The sequence below is a fragment of the Galleria mellonella genome, unplaced genomic scaffold, assembly GCF_026898425.1.
Source record: "Galleria mellonella isolate WM207_F2 unplaced genomic scaffold, CSIRO_AGI_GalMel_v1 utg121, whole genome shotgun sequence".
Lineage (NCBI taxonomy): Eukaryota > Metazoa > Arthropoda > Insecta > Lepidoptera > Pyralidae > Galleria > Galleria mellonella.
In genome coordinates, this window is record NW_026441983.1 from 706619 (window position 1) to 727544 (window position 20926).

The 20926-nt window shown below is 36.6% G+C and overlaps 3 protein-coding genes across 3 annotated transcripts; all 3 read right to left on the reverse strand.

Moving 5' to 3' along the window:
* Positions 1 to 399: 399 nt before the first annotated feature.
* On the reverse strand, positions 400 to 10192 carry LOC113514854 (WD repeat-containing protein 74). The gene is made up of 8 exons (XM_052899693.1): positions 10008 to 10192; positions 8835 to 8989; positions 6946 to 7168; positions 5621 to 5801; positions 3945 to 4037; positions 2903 to 3101; positions 1348 to 1514; positions 400 to 596 (listed from the first exon to the last, which is right to left on the reverse strand). Exons 1-8 carry the CDS (start codon positions 10069 to 10071, stop codon positions 422 to 424), a joined length of 1257 nt encoding a protein of 418 aa, XP_052755653.1. The 5' UTR covers positions 10072 to 10192; the 3' UTR covers positions 400 to 421.
* Positions 10193 to 11261: 1069 nt separating this feature from the next.
* On the reverse strand, positions 11262 to 20733 carry LOC113514853 (uncharacterized). The gene is made up of 5 exons (XM_026898944.3): positions 20538 to 20733; positions 20376 to 20464; positions 17989 to 18110; positions 17124 to 17200; positions 11262 to 12303 (listed from the first exon to the last, which is right to left on the reverse strand). Exons 1-5 carry the CDS (start codon positions 20611 to 20613, stop codon positions 12149 to 12151), a joined length of 519 nt encoding a protein of 172 aa, XP_026754745.2. The 5' UTR covers positions 20614 to 20733; the 3' UTR covers positions 11262 to 12148.
* On the reverse strand, positions 13168 to 15768 carry LOC128201768 (uncharacterized). The gene is made up of 3 exons (XM_052899663.1): positions 15630 to 15768; positions 15096 to 15216; positions 13168 to 15008 (listed from the first exon to the last, which is right to left on the reverse strand). Exons 2-3 carry the CDS (start codon positions 15207 to 15209, stop codon positions 13542 to 13544), a joined length of 1581 nt encoding a protein of 526 aa, XP_052755623.1. The 5' UTR covers positions 15210 to 15216; positions 15630 to 15768; the 3' UTR covers positions 13168 to 13541.
* Positions 20734 to 20926: the final 193 nt, after the last annotated feature.

The window sequence follows — 20926 nt, forward strand, 5'->3', positions numbered from 1 at the left end:
GCCATTCTAAGTTGCATAAAAAAAATAGCATCGCGGACTTTTTTGTAGACCTAAAGGTATATAATACCGTAGTACATTATTTTGATTTATCACGTGGGGTTCAGGCAGCGTTTGCAATGTAAGCGCAAAAAAATGTGTTTATTTACCACACCACATTAGAAACCTCTAAATTTACCAGTGTACCTCTACAATATTATGCATGTATTATACATATAAACCTTCCTCTTGAATCACTCTATCTATAAAAAAACCCGCTTTAAAATCTGTTGCGTAGTTTTAAAGATTTAAGCATACATAGGGACGGACAGACAGCGACAGCGACTTTGTTTTATACTACTATATGTAGTGATTATTGATGAAGATGTTGAGAGAAAATTACAATATTAAATGAAACACTGCTTTCTTATTTATGGTTTTATTATTAAGCATTATGGAACACGCTCTTTGCCTTCTTTTCACGTTTCCGCTTCTCGCGTTTTCGCTTCTGCTTCTCTGTGCTTCGTAGAAGTTGCTTGATCGCATCCTCTGGGTCGTCCAACTTGTGCTTCTTTGCTTCTGTCGGCTCTGTGGGTAGTTTCTTCCTTTTCGGTTTCTCACTGAAAGGCAAAATAATTTATACTAAAGAAATATGTCTATGTTCAAAATTGTATTGATAACGGCTGACAGGATGATGCTTTTGAAAACACAGGGACATTGGGGGGGGGGGAGGATTATTAACCATGGAGTTTGACAGCCCCGTTGCTAGCAATATATTAGGTCGACTTAGGCGTGGTTCCCCCTGGAAACCATCGTGAACAATTCTCATTGAATTCGTCACGATGGGCTAACTGACCTGCTTCATCCTCACCTATCATGTGTCCCTGGTACTCCGCCAGCGTATACCGATAGCGCAGGCGGGGTTACCATTCCATTATCAACCATTAAAAAAATGTACATTTTAGAAGTTTTGACATTCAGAATCGACAAATTGTTTACGGTGCAAACTGTTCGACTATGGAATAGTCTACCAACTTCTATACAGTGCCTACCAACTTTTAAAACAAAAATAAAGACTTCTATGTAAGCAAGTTGCCATGTGTGGCACATTGGACATTTTTTATTTATTTGTACCAAAACTATCCCACTGCTAGCAATATACCCTATCATGTCGACTTCCACACGATTTCCCCTGGAATCCATTGTGATTAATTCTTGTGAAATTCGTCACTATGGGCCAACTAATCTGGTTTCAGCCTCACCACTCATGTGTCCCTGGTACCTCGCCAGCGTATACCGATAGCGCAGGCGGGGTTACTATTCCAAACATTACCAATTAAAACAGCCCTACAATTAATACTAGAAACTCACCCTACTGTCTCCATACTGTTAAACAACTCGTCCATGTCGTCATCTTTATATTCTGTATCTTCTGGCTTCTCTTCTTTCAACTCTTCCTTTACTTCTGGCTCGTTCTTCAGCGGAGTAGTGGTGGCGGTTTGTACCAGCAGACTGGACAACTTTGAGGTGAGATATTGCTGTAAGGCATACACAATTATTAATACAATCCCAGGCGTTAACTGTCCACCGCTGGACATGAGCCTTTCCACAAGGGGTTGTCGACTTTTAGGGATGTTTTAAGAGGTATTGATATTTTTATTAATATTTGATATAACGAAACATGAGCACTTGCGCCAAGCAATAAAAAGCACGTATTTAAATCCGCTTATACTTTCATTTCTTTTATATTTTACAACAATTCCCTCAGCCATATATTCACACATTGACACATGCCTACAGCCATTTTTCACACACACACACACACACCAAAGACCATCATGCAGCGCCCTCTGGCCTACTCTACCGTAACTACTCTTTCGTTGTCTATGCCTAATGCTGCAATTATTGAAAGAAAGAAAGAAAGAAAGAAATAATTTAATCAAAAGAAACATGCGGCCCACACAGTAGCGCACAAAACAAAAACAAAAGAAATCAAAAACAAAACAAACAAAAGAAAATAATAATTATATACAAATAGATAGCAATTAAATTATAATGTATGTATTATTGAAAATAATAATTGTGGAGGCTGGAGACACAAAACAATTAAACTCAATAAGAGGGACGCCGCTGCCCGTCCCTCGCCGTCCCTTAGTCGTCTTATACGATACCCATGGGAAAGGAAGCGGTGGCCTACTCTATGCCGGGACTACATGACGATTGTAATAATAATAATTCATTTTTGTTTATGAATCTACCGCCCAGTTCGGAATGCAATTTCATAATTTCTTAGCCATTTCTGAGATTAGCGTGCACAAACGTACAGACAAACAGAAAAAAAATCTAAAAATCATTGTTTGTGGGTTCTATTGCGTTAGTAAAGCCCCCCCTATAATAGTTTTTCTCATATATCTTCCATGTACAGACAGGAAGCAGTTAGGATTTTTATATATATATATATATATATATATATATATATATATATATATATATATATATATATATATATATATATGTATTGGTTTAAAAACAAAAAACAACATTTAGATTCAAAACATAGATTAAGTATAACATTTCAAAAAATAAGAGAAAATTATAAGGAGGTAAAAATTTTTTTATGCAACTTACAAGGCAAACAAGCTGACGGCCCACCTGATGGAAAGTGGTAACCGTCGCCTATAGACATGAGCAGTACCGTGGACATAACAGAGTATACTGTTTCGCCCATGATACCCCCCATGCGTTGCCATTCCTGAGGACTCAGGTGTTATTCCTCTGTACCGTGTAAATTCACTGCCATATCCCACCCTTCAAACCGAGACACAGCCATGCAAACACAACTGCTTCACGGTTGAAACACGAATGGGACAGAGGTACTCAAGCAAACGACTTTTGGTTACAGTTAAGAAGAGTAACAGTTAGTTACCTTGTACAGCAGTTCCTTGGAGTCGTATTTGTGTGCCCTTATATGCCTGTCCAGGCTGGAGCTGAAGATGAGCCGCTCCCCGGGAACAGCTAGAACGTCTGTGATGGCCCCGGCGGCACCCTTGAAGCCTTTGTCTGGTCGACTCTTCCGAAGGTCCACCTGGTGGAGCTGACCTCGTCCGAAGCCAACTAGGACGTTTCTAGAATAATTTATATAAATTATTTATTGCATACCATAATAAGCGTCACGTGGTCCCGGCATAGAATGGACCACCGCTTCCTTTCCCGTGGCTGTCGTAAGAGGCGACTGAGGGGGGCGAGGGGTGGGCAGCAGCGTCCCTCTTAAAACAGGGAATGGCGTGAATTTACTGGGTACAGAGAAATAACACCTGAGTCCTCGGGAATGGCAACACATGGGGGTATCATGGGCGAAACAGTATACTCTGTTATGTTATGTAAAATACCCAACCAGGTCGACCTTCTCGCAGTTCTCCCTGGAAACCTATCATGGTTAATTCCCGATGAATTCATCATGATGTGCTAACTGGCCTGTTTTCATTCTCATCTATCACCCTTCACTGCTGCTCCGCCAGCGTATCCCGTTAGCGCAGGCGGGGTTACCATACCATTTTCATCCATCAAAAAAACAAAAAATCATACTGAATACATTAAAAGATCTAATATACAATGGCGGACTTATCCCATAGAGCAGGGGTTCCCAAACTTATTCTGTAACCCACTTTGAGAATAAATTATTATTTAGCGCCCTCATTTTTTCACCTACTTAAAAACCACTATTACTTCAAGATCAACAAATCACCCGCCAAACCTCTACACAACGCTCCCATTTTTTTTCTGGGCCTCTCACCCCCACTTTAGACCTGCAGCGCCCATAACGAGGCGTTATCGCCCACTCTGGGAAAGGCTGCCATAGAGGGATCTATTAACGTCAAGCTTACAAGGGTAAAAACCGTGCAGCTTAAGATAAACTAAAAATACTCAGTAAAAAATGTTATGTAACATATTATGGTATTTGGACCCACCGTTGGTCGAAGCTGGGCGCTATACACACAGCAGCCATGGCGTTGAAGTCCACGTTGCAGACGGGTCGCCGCTGCGCACGCGTGTCGTACAACCTCGAGAGAAGACAATTTTGGATAGAAGAGAAAATATTTATTGCCAGTAAATCACAATCTACACTAATATTATAAAGAGGAAAGATTTGTATTTTTGTATATGTATGTAGGTTTGTAATGAATAAACTCAAAAACTACTTTGACGATTTCAAAAGTTCTCTTACCATTAGAAAGCTACATTCACCCTGAGTAACACAGGCTATATTTATTGCTAGAAAACATTAGGGGATCCTTACTAAAACTTTAGTAACGTAACTCGAGGTGTAAAAATAAATGCTATAAAATATCTTTGGTCGCGTGCGCTGCGGAAACTATTGGTGATAGAACAAAAGTATGTTCTACAATATTGAAGGAAATATCAATAACTATAAAAAACTTCGCGACACTATATGTCCAACTATTATCGTTATGTCACAATAGCCACTTTTTAAAATGTTGTAAAAACGTCTACCCGTGCGAAGCCGGGACGGGCCGCTAGTATATAATATAGAAAATACATATACAAGAAGTGTCCCATACTAGGCAAAAGAAACAGGATCAGCTGATGCTGTGCGGGTCCCAGTGCAATGTGAACAGTTGCACAGCGCTGGTTCTCAGCCAGTCCCTCTCTTAACAACAATAAAGAGTTTAGTGTCTCATATTAGGTAAAAGGAACTGACTCAGCTGATGCTGTAGTGGTCCTAGTGCAATCTGAACAGCTGCACAGCGCTGGTTCTCAGCCAGTACCTCTCTTGACAAAATACAACCAAAGTGCGGGGTACCACTGTATTTGCTTCTTTATTTAAACCATTTATTTATTTATTTTACACTTTATTGTACCATTTATAGAAATAGAAATAATAAATACAGTTAATTGTAATGAGAAATGATACAAAAGGCGGTCTTATCGGTGAGCAATCTCTTCCAGACAACCTTTGGGTAGAGGACATTGGGAAAAAGACAAAGGGTGGGTGGAGCACCGTTATATAAATATTATTATATATATACACCGGCTGACCCCGTAAACGTTGTTTTACCACTTATTGCGTAATATAAAAATCGCGATTAAAATACAGGGGTTGATCGTAAAACGATGAAAATTTAAAGTTGTATGTATTTTTCAATGCTAAATTGGAAAATAAAAATGGAAAAGTTTGTCTAAAAAATAAAAATAAATTTTTATGGGTGGGTCACCCTTATCATTGAGGGGTATGAAAAATAGATGTTGGCCGATTCTCAGATCTACCTAATATGCACACAAAATTTCATGAAAATCGGTAAAGCCGTTTCGGAGGAGTTTGGTAACAAACACCGTGACACGAGAATTTATATATATATATATATATATATATATATATATATATATATATATATATATATAAACAAATGTATACATAAACGTACATATACTTAATGGCACACATTCAATAGGCGAGAATGAAAGTGTCAGATGAAGAGAGAACTTGGGAAAATAAGACACTAGCGGAAAAAATCAAGGTATGAAAAAAAATCTAAAAAAAAATAAATCTGAGTGTGAAATCTATATTTTCGGCGTGTATAAAAAATAAATAGAAAAAAATCCCTATGGTAAAACTGGTACTTACCGAACATATCCATGCCTGGAGCAGACAGCAACTAGTCTTCCCCCCTCACCAGGCAGGAAGGTCAGGTCTGACACCCAAACAGGCCTGCGCAACTGCAGCCAATCGTGTGGAAGGTTTTTGGCGGTGAACAAGGGGGCTGCTTCACCTATCTGCCAGATTTTTAGGTCGTTTTCTTCACCACCTGGCCAAAATTTAAAATATTAATTGTAATTGCTTAGTATAAAAATATAAAAGGTTTTTTTTTGGCAAACAGGCTGACGGTCCACCTAATGGAAAGTGGTAACCGTCGCCTATAGACATGAGCAGTACCATGGCCATAACAGAGTATACTGTTTCGCCCATGATACCCCACATGCGTTGCCATGCCTGAGGACTCAGGTGTTATTCCTCTGTACCGTGTAAATTCACGCCATATCCCACCCTTCAAACCGAAATACAACCATGCAAACACAACTGCTTCATGGTTGAAATACGAATGAGACAGAGGTACCCAAAGTACAAAGTCTCCCTTTGGCCTTAACGGCCCGCCTGATGGGAAGTAGTAACCGTCGCTTATATAGAGGAAAAGGGATTGTTAGTAATGAGACCTAACAGCCTCATTGCTAGCAATATACCCTAACAGGTCGACTTCCACACGGTTCCCTCTGGGAACAGTCGTAGTTGATTCTTGTAGAACTCGTCACTATAGGCCAGCTGATCTACTTCATCTTCACCTATCATGTTTCCCTGGTACCTCGCCAGCGTATACCGATAGCGCGGGCGGGGTTACCATTCCATTTTCATTCATTCATTCGGCCTTTATTCAAAAAACTTCGCCTTCTTCCCTTACCATGTATGTACATATATGAAATAGCAGTATTTGTTAAAAAATATTTTAGCAAATTTACTACTGCTGTACAACAATACCCAAAAAATACGAGACAGCCAAACAGATTAGTTTTAAATTGTATTCCAAAAACAGCAGTCTATCAAAAAAATTGTTATTATATGTGTACGAAACTGTATAATGCAATCCCTAAAGAATTTAAAGAATTAGGTCTTAAACAATTCAAACAAATCCATAAAAAAACCGTCACTTATAGGCAAAGGTAAATCTATAATAGAACCTTAAATACAAACAAACCTCCTTCGCTTCCTCCACATTCATCAATCTTTTCATACACGCTCGCCGGTTACGGGTACTTTTAATTTGGCCCTTCTTCAGCACGTCGAGGTTAAGAGGTTTGTTTGTATCGAAGCATTTGGCGTTCCATTGTTTCTGCGCTACCCTAATGGGAGACAGGCGTGACAGATATGTATGTATGTATGTATGTAACTTTAAATACCTGTAGCAAACATTGTAGGTTCATCCTCACAGACCCTCATCCGGTCCAGCTTCCCTGTCTCCACCGTGAAATCCATTTTCTTGCTCCACACTTTCACGACACCCCCTGACAGCGCCGCTAAGTATTTCCGCTTGCATCGCCCCAGCCCGACCAGGTGACCACTTGAAAAATCCGCCGTGTAAGCTTTGACAACTTCACTTTTCTCTGTATTGTATACTTCTATCTGAAATGAAATAAAATGAAATACAGATCGTTTATTGATAATTTAAAAAATTTACAAGTTCAGTTTCAGTTAATTATGACAGTCTCATTATACATTTGCCATTTTCTATTCTAATTTCGAGAAAATAGCATTTTGTATTAAAATAATATGAAATGGCGAAAAATAAATGGACCCAAGATTTAATTGAGTGGTACCCGCGTGATGGAAAAAGAAACCGAGGTAGGCCAATGAGAAGATGGGAGGATGATTTGCCCAAAGGCTGGAGACAAGCTGCAAGGAATCGTTACCAATGGAGAAATATGGAGGAGGCCTATGTTCTAGAACAACCTGAAAAATAAGATGTTGCTGATGTCAACATTAATTATTTATTACATTATTTATGTAAATATTTATTTTAATTTCTGTCTTGCACTACTACTGCCCACTCACTACTTCCTATGCCACTGCGTTAGGTTGACTGGAAGAGATCTCTTTTAGAGATAAGTTCGCGTTTGCTAACATTGTTATTAACTTATTGTTGTTACTGTATGTTTTAGTGCAATAAAGAATATTTATACATATTTACAATTTAAAAAAGAATCTGTAATTCAGGAATAAAGACTATTTTTATTTTATTTCTTTATTTATTATATAATAATATATAATTTTTTCATGCAACTTCAAATGGCTAACAAGCTGACGGCCCACCTGTAAATGTAAATAGGACTCTATTTTCTGCGCTTAGCCTCTCATTTGGGCTGTTGTGTGTATAAACGGTAAAAGCGGTAACCATCACCTAGGCATGAGCAGTACCACGGACTTAACAGAGTATAATGTTTCGCCCATCATACCCTCCATGTCATGCCATTCCTGACTTAGGTGTTTTTCCTCTGTACCCTGTAAATTCACTGCCATATCCCATCTTTCAAACCGAAACACAGCCATGCAAACACAACTACTTCAGGGTAGGCATTGAGGAGCAATGCCCTACCTTAAAAGGCCCTATGCTCTGCCTTAAAATGAAGGGCCCTAATTCTTTAAAAATATGGCTTCTGCCCTACCAAAAACTTTATTTGCACTACCTTAAACTTGGGTCTAACTACGACCCTATTTCTACATTGTGCACAACCCACCCAGCCATCTCTATACCAGATGCTATTACCAGAGGAAGACTTTGTACAAAAGTCAATTACTTGGGTACCTCTGTCCCATTCGTGTTTCTAAAAACAAAAATTAAAAAAATATACATATATATTAATTTATTTTATACTTTATTGCTTCATTTATATATATATATATATATATATATATATATATATATATATATATAAATAGATACCAGAGGGAGACTGTACAAAAGTCGTTTGCTTGGCCACCTCTGCCGCATTCGTGTTTCAACCGTGAAGCAGTTGTGTTTACATGGCTGTGTTTCGGTTTGAAGGGTGGGATATGGTGTGAATTTACTGGGTACAGAGGAATAACACCTGAGTCCTCAGGAGTGGCAACACATGAGGGGTATCATGGGCGAAACAGTATACTCTGTTATGTCCATGGTACTGCTCATGTCTATAGGCAACAGTTACCACTTTCCATCAGGTGGGCCGTCAGCTTGTTTGCCATTCTAAGTTGTATAAAAAAGAAAATTTACATTTATTACAAGTGAAATAAATGCTAATAAAAAACACACCTGTTGATTTTTCCTACCCAGGATAATCTCAGTTTGTTCCGGGTTGCCCCACACCATACACGTGATACTGTCATCCTTCTGCAAGCTCTTTATATCCACTAAGTTTTCAATACATTTTTTACTGTTCTTTGTGTTGTCTGTATGGTACTTTATATCTAAAAAAAAAAATAAAGTTTTATAGAAAAATAAATCTAAATTTTTTCAAAATTCATATTATTTTTGAAATTATTTCAATTTCAAAAATAATATGTAACCAAACTGTACTGGAATCAATATCAATAGGAGCGTACAGTAACTATGTACAAGCATGTTATTCTATGTTCCATTACAAAGAACAGAGTTTGCTAAACAAGCTCCCCTATCTCTTGCATTGAAACTACTCAATGATATTTTTCGCCAATATCCACAATTGGATGTATTTGCCTCCAACTTGCTGGAGTTTCATCGGGTGACCACAGAGTATTTGTGTTCAGACGTTTTTTGTTTGAGTTAAATCTTTTTATATTATTTTTGTTATTTTTTGTGTAACATTCCTTTTTATATGTTATTGTACTCATGCTTTCCTGGGTGAGCGTATTGGAAGACTGTAAGGCTCACCCAGTGGATGTAATAAATAAATAATATGAATGAAAGAATTTATGAGTACTTTATTTGTGTTATACAATATAGGGAGCAAGCAAGACGATTAATAAATGCAACGATACAGTTGTATGAGTACAGTGAGCCGGTCTTATTGCTGGGAGCGATCTTTTCAGAAATAATATATTAGTCAAACAGATATTAGCCATATTTTTTTATGTTATCACATATTTTATTTGTGTGAAGATGGTATGAGATTATAAAGGATTTTTACTATCTTTACCCACTTCTATATATACTTAAATGAAATCCGGCCGCCCTTATCTATAATTTAAATAGTAAACCAAGTATAAACAGTGGTCAACACACCTGAGGTTCATTTCGCACAAAATTATGTACGAAGGTTAGAAATAAGCAACCATGCAACCATAAATGGGTTATTTTTATACGTAATGCAAGTCCTATATTAATTTTGATGCCTTCACATTAATTGATTTATGTTTATTTTCTTATAAAAAATAAATTACAATTAATTAATAACTAATTAAAACGTATAATTTTGTAGTTCCACTGAAATTATTTGTTTACACTTACGCTTGAAAGAGCCTATTTTACTTGCGACAAATATATCGATCTCTTTGTCTTCTGTAAGCAACATTGTGTAATTCAGTTATTAATTTATTTTTATTATACATATATTATTATTCATTAAAATAGAAAATTAATTCCAGGACAACAAAAAACACGTGAAAGACGTTTGTTTTTGTGTCAAATCTGTCATTATATGTCAGTGATTGACGTTACTGTCTACATAAATGAATGACAACATGATCAATCCGACAATAGATTTTTTTTTTATTTATTGTGACTTTGGCGAAAGCCATCAGCCAAAAAGTAACACGACAATAGGTAAAAAATAAATAAACGTTACAGAGTCACCGAACTCTTAGATTAAGAATAGTTGGCGCTTCCGGTTCAAGATCCAAATGAAATATTGCAAATTGTAGATTTAGTTGAAATTATGAATTCATTTTATGTCTCCGCCACTGCCTCATACTACTTTTATGTCCGCTGCCGTCCTCGAGTCGTAAAACTATGATAGTCTCTACTTATTTTCCATTATTCTTTTGTTTCCATCTTGCCATGTCGCAATACTACTTGTATTACCTACATAAAAAATGCATCCGAAATAAGGGAATCGACAAGTATAGGCATGTTTAAGCGTCGTCTAAAAGAGAATTACTTATCACTAATACACTAATGAGGGCTCCTCGCATGAAGAAATTAGGTAAATTGTAATTCGTTTTTATCCTCACTCAATTGCAAATCGTAACTTAAAGGAATTTTGGTGGTGTATTGACTTTCACCACCTACTTCATTTACACTTAGGTTCAGAGTACTCATACAGAGTACCCATTTACCTCCCACAAGGTGCATGAGTCTGTATAAAGCATTTTCCAGACGTTTAAAAAAAAAGGTAGACGTGTCTTTACCCGCGTCAAAATCACACTGTGGTTACACGGCATCCGCACCAGAGGGCAGGCGTCTCCATACCTACCCGTCGTGAATCATTTACAAGGACAATATATATTTATATGTCGTTTTTTGTTGTTATAATTATTATTTTTTTTTAACCCCTGTGTGGGTGTAATCGCATATTTCTGTAGAATAAAGTTTCTTTCTTTCTTTCTATTTATATGTGTGTGTGTGTGTGTGTGTGTGCGTTGTACAATTGTGACAATGCAATGTCGCGTTATTTAAAATATTGCACATAAACACATAGTAACCCATTATGTACTTATTCACGTGGACGAAGCAGAGGGGGCATAATATAAAAATAATAAACAATTTATTTCAATATATTTATTTTCACAAATAACACTAGGATTATATGTTAACCCTTAAATAGCTGAAGTTTCAAATGTGACACCGGGGTTTGCATCGTTTCATTGTTAAATGAATTTAAATATTTTTATTCTCGTAATGGCTAAAGTATCAAAAATGATACCAAACCTCATAAGGTCGACCTGATAAGGTGTATTGATAGTAATAGGGAAAATCAACTTCTTTACTAATAATCCCTGTAAGCGACGCGTTCTGTGCCTCAAAACTCAATTATTAATAAAATAGTTTGTCTATGTCATTGTCTCTGCGTGCAGTCGTTTTTAAACTTATAATTGGCGCAACGGAGGCCACGCCCAGTCTGCACCTAGAAGCGATCGACATCACACGTCTATTTATTATCTGTAATTAACGAAAATAAAATCCAATTGTAAGTCTTCGTTTTCTTGCCATCACCGTGACCTACCATATTCTATACCATACATAATCCCTTTTTCCCATTATATGTCACTGGTGCCCCGCTAGTGTACACCAGTAACGCAGGCGAGGCTACCACTAAACTAAACAAAAAGTCTGGAGGGGATTTGTTACCAATGCGAACTAGCAATCTCATTGCTAGCAATATGCCCTGTCAGGTCGACCTCCACGTGCCCCCCTTGAAACCATTGTGGTGAACGATGTGCAAACTGACTTGCGTTTGCATTCTCACCACCATCCCTCACTGGTGCTCCGCTAGCGTATACCGTTCGCGCAGGCGGGGTTACCAATCTTGAACATTCCCTAAAAGCTTTCCCCAAATCATGGGGTGGGCACTAAACTGTTCTAGGATGGACATACCTCCCCCCCCCCCCCATTATTTGCATATGATTTTACGATACCCTAATTGCTAAATGTTAATAATTGACTGGCCGGTTTTCTTTATCGCCGAGCTGGGGCCAGCCGGGAGTCGAGGTCATGTGCAGCAAACTCCATAGGGCTTCGCTGTCGCCCCCTGCTGACATGTCGATCTCAAACGGCTGGAGTAGTTTGCGTGCTTCGTTTTTTATATCTGATTATTCAGTTAAGGCATATTATTGTGTATTTTTGTTATTTATATATATCTATTCGTTTATATATCGCATGCCTAATGAAAGACTGACCTAACTCAAAAAATACAATTGTTGGGAAATCGCAAAAGAAGATTTTGCTATAAGGACTTAGCCTACTTGTTGATGAATAACATTAAAACGGATTATTAATTAACCATGAATGATTGTATTTTAAAAATATGATTAACTATTGATCAATACCAAGTAAAAACAAATGCCGAAAATAATTTCTATCTATTTAAAAAAAAATATGTAAAATGTACATTCTAAGTTAAGTCAGTTTTTTATAAAAAGTAAAGCAAACATTTTTAAATGCAAGTATTCTATTAGGTTTTAAGCCTGTTTCATTTTAAATTATTAATTATTTATAATAACTAATTTAGGATTTAGTCTATATATGATTACATTGGGAAAACATATTTAGAGAATGGGTCATTTTATTCAAATTAGCAGACTGTCGATAAACTTAATACCAGCCATTTTCAAATTATTAAAAGACATTAATATAAATAATAAACTTTTATTGCAATATTCTTTATCAGTAGCACATACAAATAACAAATTTGACGTCTCAATTTTATTTATTGGTTCTATAAATCAACATAAAAATAATGCAAAAAAAAGCAAAAGAATTGCTTGTTTGAATTGAAATTATAAAACAAAATTTCTATATTAGAACATAAAAGTTTTAACAAACTTAAAAAATATACACACTTTGGTTATTAAACCTATAAAATAAATCAATGTATTAATCAAGTTTAGTTAAATTACTATAAAACAAAATCAAAACTTATAAAGAAAACATAATTAAACTTTTTAGATTTTTTTAAATAACTTTGGTATGTAATCATTGTTTTATTAATCTTAAGTTAATTTATTAATTATAAGGTGGGTACACTATTAAAGAATAGAGTTATAAAAATCTAAATAAAAATTTGGAATAATTTTTTTTGATAAAAGCTCTCTCAGATCTTTCTTTTTGTTCTCACTTAGCTCTTTCTTTTGTATGTAGGCATTAGTTAGTTTAATTAGAAGCAGAGGAAGCATTTTCTTCCTTGTATTTCTGATGCTTACTTCCTGGTATACGTTATGTTTGTACGAAGTTTTAATGAAAAATGAAAAAGGTGTATCTTTTTTCACCATTATCACCTTTATGTCATTCCATAAAACAGTAGTCCCGTTTTTACTTTTATTAAAGTTAACACCCCAATCTTCTTGAAGTTTTTTCAAATTTTGATTTGTAATAAAATGCTGAATTATTTCCTCTAGGAGATTGCAAAACAGCTTGTAGATCAAACACAAGAACTTTATTTCCATCATCTATTTTGCAGCGATCATTATATTTTTCTTGGCGGCTCAATGTTTTTTCTTCTAAATGGGCATTGTACAAATCATTAAGTAATACTTTTTGCTGAAGCGTCGTGTTATTATATTGCAAACATAAATCGCATTGATCTTTTTTGGGACGAAAAAATGATATATTATAATCTTGTGTAAATACTTTATAAAATGTACAATATCTACCAGCTGCTTTGTTATTTTCATTTTGAGCTACTTTAAAGTCTCTGAAAAGATCTGAAATTGTTTTCCCGCCATCAATATACTCACGAGTAGAATATTGCCTAATGTAATGGGATTCAATTCTTGGTATCGAATCTATAAACTCTTTAATATCGTTTAGTAGTTGTTTATCAACTCTTGCATGGTTGTTGTGCTGTCCTCTCAGATCTTGTGCTAGAATTCCATGTTCATCTATTTTGCTTCTGACAGTTCGTATAACACGATCAGAAATATCTAAGGTTTTTATAAAAAACGTTTTACAGACTCGAACAGACTGCCCTTCTACTACGAAATGGAAAGCTTTATTGCAATTTCTTGGATTACTAGCATTTGTATATTTATATTTTGGGTTTATATTAGTCATACAAGACATAATGAATGATCTTTGAGCATCAACCTGGCCGAGATTCCAATACATATCAAAAATTGTTTGTCTTTGATCTGCAGTTATCTTTTTACAGCATTTGAGTCTACATTGAATACCACAGGGTAGTTGAACAGAACGAGGATTAATTGTTTTATTTTTCATATTGATGTATGATTTTCCTGCATTTCTCAGACTTTTAGCTTTATTCTGTTTCCAGCTTTCTTCTTTCCGTTTACGTTTCCTTCCCTTCTTCTCGCCTTCATTTTCTTCTAGTAATGTAGTATATTGTCTGATTTCCTGATTTTTCGCAACTTCGGTTATTGTAGGTTCATTAATGTTTCTTTGCTCCGATTGTTTTGCTGATTGCTGAATAATGTTATTTTTTATTTTGTTTTGTTCATTACTGGAGTCTGTATCGGAACTATCACTCGAAGATCCTGAAGATGATGAGGATGAAGAACATGTAGAAGATGAGGAGCTCCCTGATGATCTTGATCGACTTGGATATACTGGTATTTGCTTTTTCTTTTTAGTTGGAATGTATGTCGAATCTTGATCGCTCAAATCGACATCGCTATTTTCAGATTTGGAATGTTTTTCATCAGTGCAATCGTGGATGTCTGTGATGTTATGAAAGTCATTTTCATTGTTAATTGAAGGTGATTCCAAAACTTCAAAATATTCCTGTACGTTTGAGTAATGCTGATTTTCGGGATTGTTTGTTATATCAGTTAACATCTACAATAATAAAACGTATTTTAGTAATATATTAAAATAAATAAGAAATATACGAACCTAATTTTTAAAGTTCTTTAAAATTGTTACCGTCACTTCTGTTGATGGCACTGATTCGTGTCCTTTATCTTGTGTTGCCAATAGTGGCGCCGGATTTCGAGTCCGAATAAGTTCTATTATCTTTTTCGAGCTATTCAGCGACATTATCAACCTAAAATATAAATAGTCATATTATGCCTCTGGGACAATAAAAAATTTTTGTAAGTAGTTTTTAGATCAACAATGACTTAATATAAAATATTTACAGGAAAAGCAAAAAGTTACGCATTATATTCCATTCTTTTTTTCAAACAAAGACTAAACTAATATTATGGCCCCTAAGTAAAAATAACTTTCAGTGGTAAACAGACTTATACTCGAATGCTATAAAGTGTTACCTCAAGTAATGGATTGTTTTAATAGTAAACTGACTTAAATCTTAATAGCTCCCAAAAGATATAATAACGTATAATATTAAATTGTCTTAAAACAGAATGTTTCACGTAATATATTAGTAAAATATCTATTAAACTGACCTCAAATTTAATCTGTCAATATAAGATTACAAAATTGGATAAAACTTACTTCAAATTTAGTCGTAAACACACTCAATAATGATTGGGTCTTCGTTCAATAAAACTATAATAACCTCTCTCTACAAGTGCTGGACACAAACTGGCGTGAGTCTCTGTTTGACGAAAATACGAAGAGAGATCCCACAAATGTGAAAGAGACGGATATATTGCAGGGGTGGCAACAATGCGTAATTTCAACATAATTCAAAAGGTAGACGGTAGATAGTGGTAACAGAAGCCTACATCTGTAAGTAACTCAATTCTGACCTATCTACTAAAGAGTCAGTATTACATTAAGCATGCGATATGTAATTTTAGTATGTATGTATATCAATAATTACTAGTACCGCATTCGTGTATTCTGACACTTCCCTACGCTTGACTGGGAGAGAATGCTTTTAGCATTAAGTCCGCCATGTACACATATTTGTACTAATGAATAAATAAATATTCTTTATTTTTCTTATAGATCAAGGTAGATTCTTTTGTTATGAATAACTAACCAGAGGGAGACTTTGTATAAAAGTGGATTGCTTGGGTACCTCTGTCCCATTCGTGTTTCTACCGCAAAACAGTTGTTTGGATGACTGTGTTTCAGTTGAAAGGATATGGCAGTAAATTTACAGGGTACAGAGGAATAACACCCGAGTCCTCAGGAATGGCAACGCATGGGGGGTATCATGGGCGAAACAGTATACTCTGTTATGTCCATGGTACTGCTCGTGTCTATAGGCGACGGTTACCACTATCCATCAGGTGGACCGTCAGCTTGTTTGCCATTATAAATTACATAAAAAAAAAACTTTATGTCTTTATAATATTACTTAAAAGTTTTAAATGTATATTTTTTATATAACATTACAAACTGTTTTGGTGGGTTTTATAGGAGAGAAGTCTAGGTGTGGCAGGGATAACGAAAGGATATAAGGACTCGCCGTCTTGTCGTGGACTATCATATGACGTCCTGTGCAGGCGCCTTGATTCCTTCCGTCACTTTGTCACCAATGTACACACACTAAAATATTGTCTATACACCCAGCACTTCAAATTATGTAAGCGGCAACACTTCAAATGTTTACAGTTTACAGCACAACAATGTTATTAATATTTTTTTTTATACACGTAGTTGCTCATCGATTGCGGAGGTCACATTGACGGTTAGGATTGAAGACAGCTCTGAAGTTTCTTATAATCTTCCAGCGTCCTCATTGGTTGTTGTAACTCGGAGGTGAAGACGTTGACGCTGATTGGATAGGATAGGATCAAGGGAAATGAATTTAGCACTAGGTACCGATTATTATTATGTTTATTGAACTAGCGTATTATTAATAAGAATAAATTTATAATAATATAATTACGAAAAATGTATAAAATTAAAGAAACGCGCAAACACGTTTTAAATTAATAATTCAATCAACATTTACACTTTTTAGCTTTTGAAACTTTGCATGCCTCGCCATGTGACTTGTAAATATTTTTTCCTTCAAAAAATAAAAAAGGATACATCCCTTCGCTATGTGCGGTGGAGCGCTGAAGTCCAGTCGAATGCTGGTGAGTTCTTTCGCCAGCTCATGTGTCTCCCTGGGGACAAAATCAACATCATCATTATAGCGTGGGGTTCTTCAAAAGGGGGGTAAAGAGGTTTCTTCAAGGTTGGCAACGCGCGCGTAATACCTCTGGTATTGCAGGCGTTCATAGGCTACGGTAACCGCTTACCATCAAGTGGGCCGTATGCTTGTTTGCCACCTCAGTGGTATAAAAAAAATATCAGCCATTATCCGTCCACTGCTGGACATAGGACTCCCCTATAGACTGCCATAAAGAACGGTCCTGAGCCACCTGCAAATAGACTTGAAAAGATATTTATTCATACCCGCCTGCGCTAACAGTATATACGCTGGCGGGGCACCAATGAGGGGTGATAGGTGACAATGAAAGCAGGTCAGTTAGCCCACCGTGACGATTTCCACTAGAATTGTTTACGATGATTTCCATAGAGAACCACGTGGAGGTCAACCTAATAGGGCATATTGCTAGAAATAGGGCTGTCAAACCCCACTGCTGATAATCCCTTTCCCTACAGCTTGTTGAGTTTTTTTTTTTGAAGGGTGAAAATGGTATGGTAACCCTGCCTGCGCTAACGGGATACGCTGGCGGAGCACAAGTGAAGGGTGATCGATGAGAATGTAAGCAGGCCACTTAGCCCATTATGATGAATTCATCAGGAATTAACTATGACAGTTTCCAGAGGGAACCGCGAAGAGGTCGACCTGGTTGGGTATATTGCTAGCAATGGGATTCTCAGTCTCCATTACTAACAATCCCTTTCCCCCCAGCTTGTTGAGTTAGGTATAGTTGGTGAGGTGTACCTGGCATTTTCCAGACGGTGTCTGTCGCTGTCTGTGATGGAGAGCGTGCTCAGAGTGGCGCACACACGGTCCAGCTCGCCCCCGCGGCGGGACAGCTCCGCTAGCCTCTCAGTGAGTTCCAACTGAAACGGAAAACAAAGATTTCAGTCAAATAAACATAAATAATCAATACAATAATGTTTTCAGGGTGTTGTTACGGCTGCCACATTTTTGTAGTGCATCCACAATGTTTGCAGCGGCATGGACAGATGACTTCTATGCCATCAGACGCAAACGGATCGATCTGTGGACATTGTGTAATAAATATGATAGCCGGAATGTAATAATGTAATGTAAGAAAGACTCTGTTTTCCGCACTTAGCCTCCCATTTGGGCCGTTGTGCGTGTGAGTCGTGGCTAGTACAGCCAACCTAGCTCCGCCCAGAAGCGCAGAAGCTTCCTGGGTTCTTCACAGGCTTCACAGAGCGACCTCACCGTTCCGAGGATTTCTAAACGTTGATGGGCCACAGCCTCACATTCCAGGATTACGTGAGCAGCCGTTTCTTCAGCGTCGAAACAGCCTCGACATAGAGGGCTGTCTGTGGCTCCTATTGTGTATAAATGTTTGTTTAATGGACAATGACCCGTTATTGTCCCTATCATTATTTTGAGGTTTTTTCTATCTAGATGTAATAAACGTTTTGATAGTCGTTGATTCAACGTAGGTACGGCCAATTTTGATTGTCTGCAATCAGTAGCCTGTATCCATCTTTGGTTTTGTATGTCAGCGGATCTTTGACGAATCCACATTCGAAATTGCGAGAACGGAAGAGGAAGAAGTGGATACGGGCCTACCACCCTCGTTCCTGAGCCTCTTCTAGCCAGTTCGTCTGCGGCATCGTTACCATAAGATCCACTGTGCCCTCTTATCCATTGGAGGATAACTCGGTTATTGGAAGATATCCTATCCAGTGAATGGTGGCATTCAATTATCAATTTGTTGTTTGTCTTGTTGTTTCGTAATGCTTTTAGTACTGCTGCGCTGTCAGATAAGAATCTAATGCTAAAACCATTTATTCCTAGCTTATGTACAGCTGCAGCAGCCTCGGTTATTGCAACACATTCGCATTGGAATATTGAGCTGTGTACGCCAAGCGGTATGTGCACGTTTATATTCAGGTCTAAGGAAAAGACTCCGGCTCCTGAACCGTTCTCGGTTTTGGAGCCATCGGTGTATATGCGTAATTCATGTACACCGGATTGGTCCTTTTCCTCTTCTTGAATTTGTATTTGGTATTTTTTGTTAAATATATAATGATTATGAGTCCTGTCGCACGGAGCCGCAATCAAAGGTTCATATTCGATTGCCTGGTTCAGAATAGAAGTGTGGGGACTGTAGTGATTTTTACCCCATAGATCCAGATGCATTAGTCGGATAGCGGCTAACGCCGCTTCCTGCTGTATGTGCAGGTCTAGGGGTGTTATGTTGAGGGCCAACTCTATTGCTGTTGTAGGAGCTGTTTTCATGCAGCCGCTGACAGAAGAGCAAAACAGTCTCTGAAAGCTTTTTAGTTTGGCGGCGGTGGTCGATATGATAGCCGGATCCTCTCATTGTGGGTCAAAATTATTATAGGGGCCATAAAATGAATTTTGTATTTTTGTTTTTACTACTAACATAGTTTAAGTCAATTGTTACTAACAAAAATGGATCTTTGTAATCTATAAATAAAGAAATATTATTATTATATAAATTTCCTAATAAAATAAAAAATGGCCATGTGGTCGCCGCTAAAATAGGCCACCCCTCTTTCCAGTGGATGTCGTGAGAATCGAATAAGGGTGGGCGAAGGATGGGCTGCAGCGTCCCTCTTAAAATATTTCTAAAGCCTAATTGCGGTCGCCAACCCGCCCGCAAAGTGTGGCAAAACCCCCTAAGGGGGCTTCTGTTCAATAATGGATAGTTAAAGGCTGATATAAAACATATTTTTAAGCATTTTTGAATAGTCATTTCCCATGATTCTATCAGCCAGTTCAGAACAAAAAAACTTAAAATGCTACTGATTGACAAATGTTATTATAATATTGACGAATTTTTAAATGACAACCTTTAATATGTTTCTCTTTCGACATTTGCTATTGACATTGTAATTCCATTTGACTTTTTATTTAGTTTATATCTAATCTTCACAAAATATTAATATGTTTTGTAAGGCATGGATAGATAGAAGGCATGGATTTGCTTTATAAGGCACTTGAAATTGCCACTGTCCTTGAAATAATATTTTGCACGCTAATGTTAGCAAAACATGTTAGGACTATACAAATCCTACAATGAACAACAAGTATGTCTTTGCACTTACTATGTACACATGTTTGCAAATAAATTTATCTTTATCTTTAATACTTACGTTCAGCTTCATTTCATGAGCTAATTTTGTTTCTAATTCTGTCTTCTTTTTACATTCTTTCAATTGCTGTTGTTCTTTAGCTATTTTCTCTAAAAATTAAAAATATTGTTACAAAGTATGCGTTAAAAGTTAGTGTAAAACAAATAAATGGAAAATAAATACCATCGACGCGGTTACAGAAAGCATCTAATTGCTCTACAATGAGTGAAAACCACTGTTCTTTTATATCACCTCCCATTTTAGTTTATTAAAAATTATAATATCATTAAACTTAGGATTAAATGATCCGGATAAATCGTTTAAAAAATGCAAACAAAACAACGACAAATTTCAAATTTCGAATGTTCTTTTTCTTATTTGGAAACGTTTACGGCTTTGGGTACCAAGCAACAACATAAATCTTATGACATTTCATGATGTAATGACAGATTAAATAAAAGCCGATACAATGCATAGTAAACAGAAACAAAGAACCTAACATTACAAAATATCATTTTCTATTTAATAATTACAAAATTATTAATGTTAAAATTTTAATTGATTACATATTT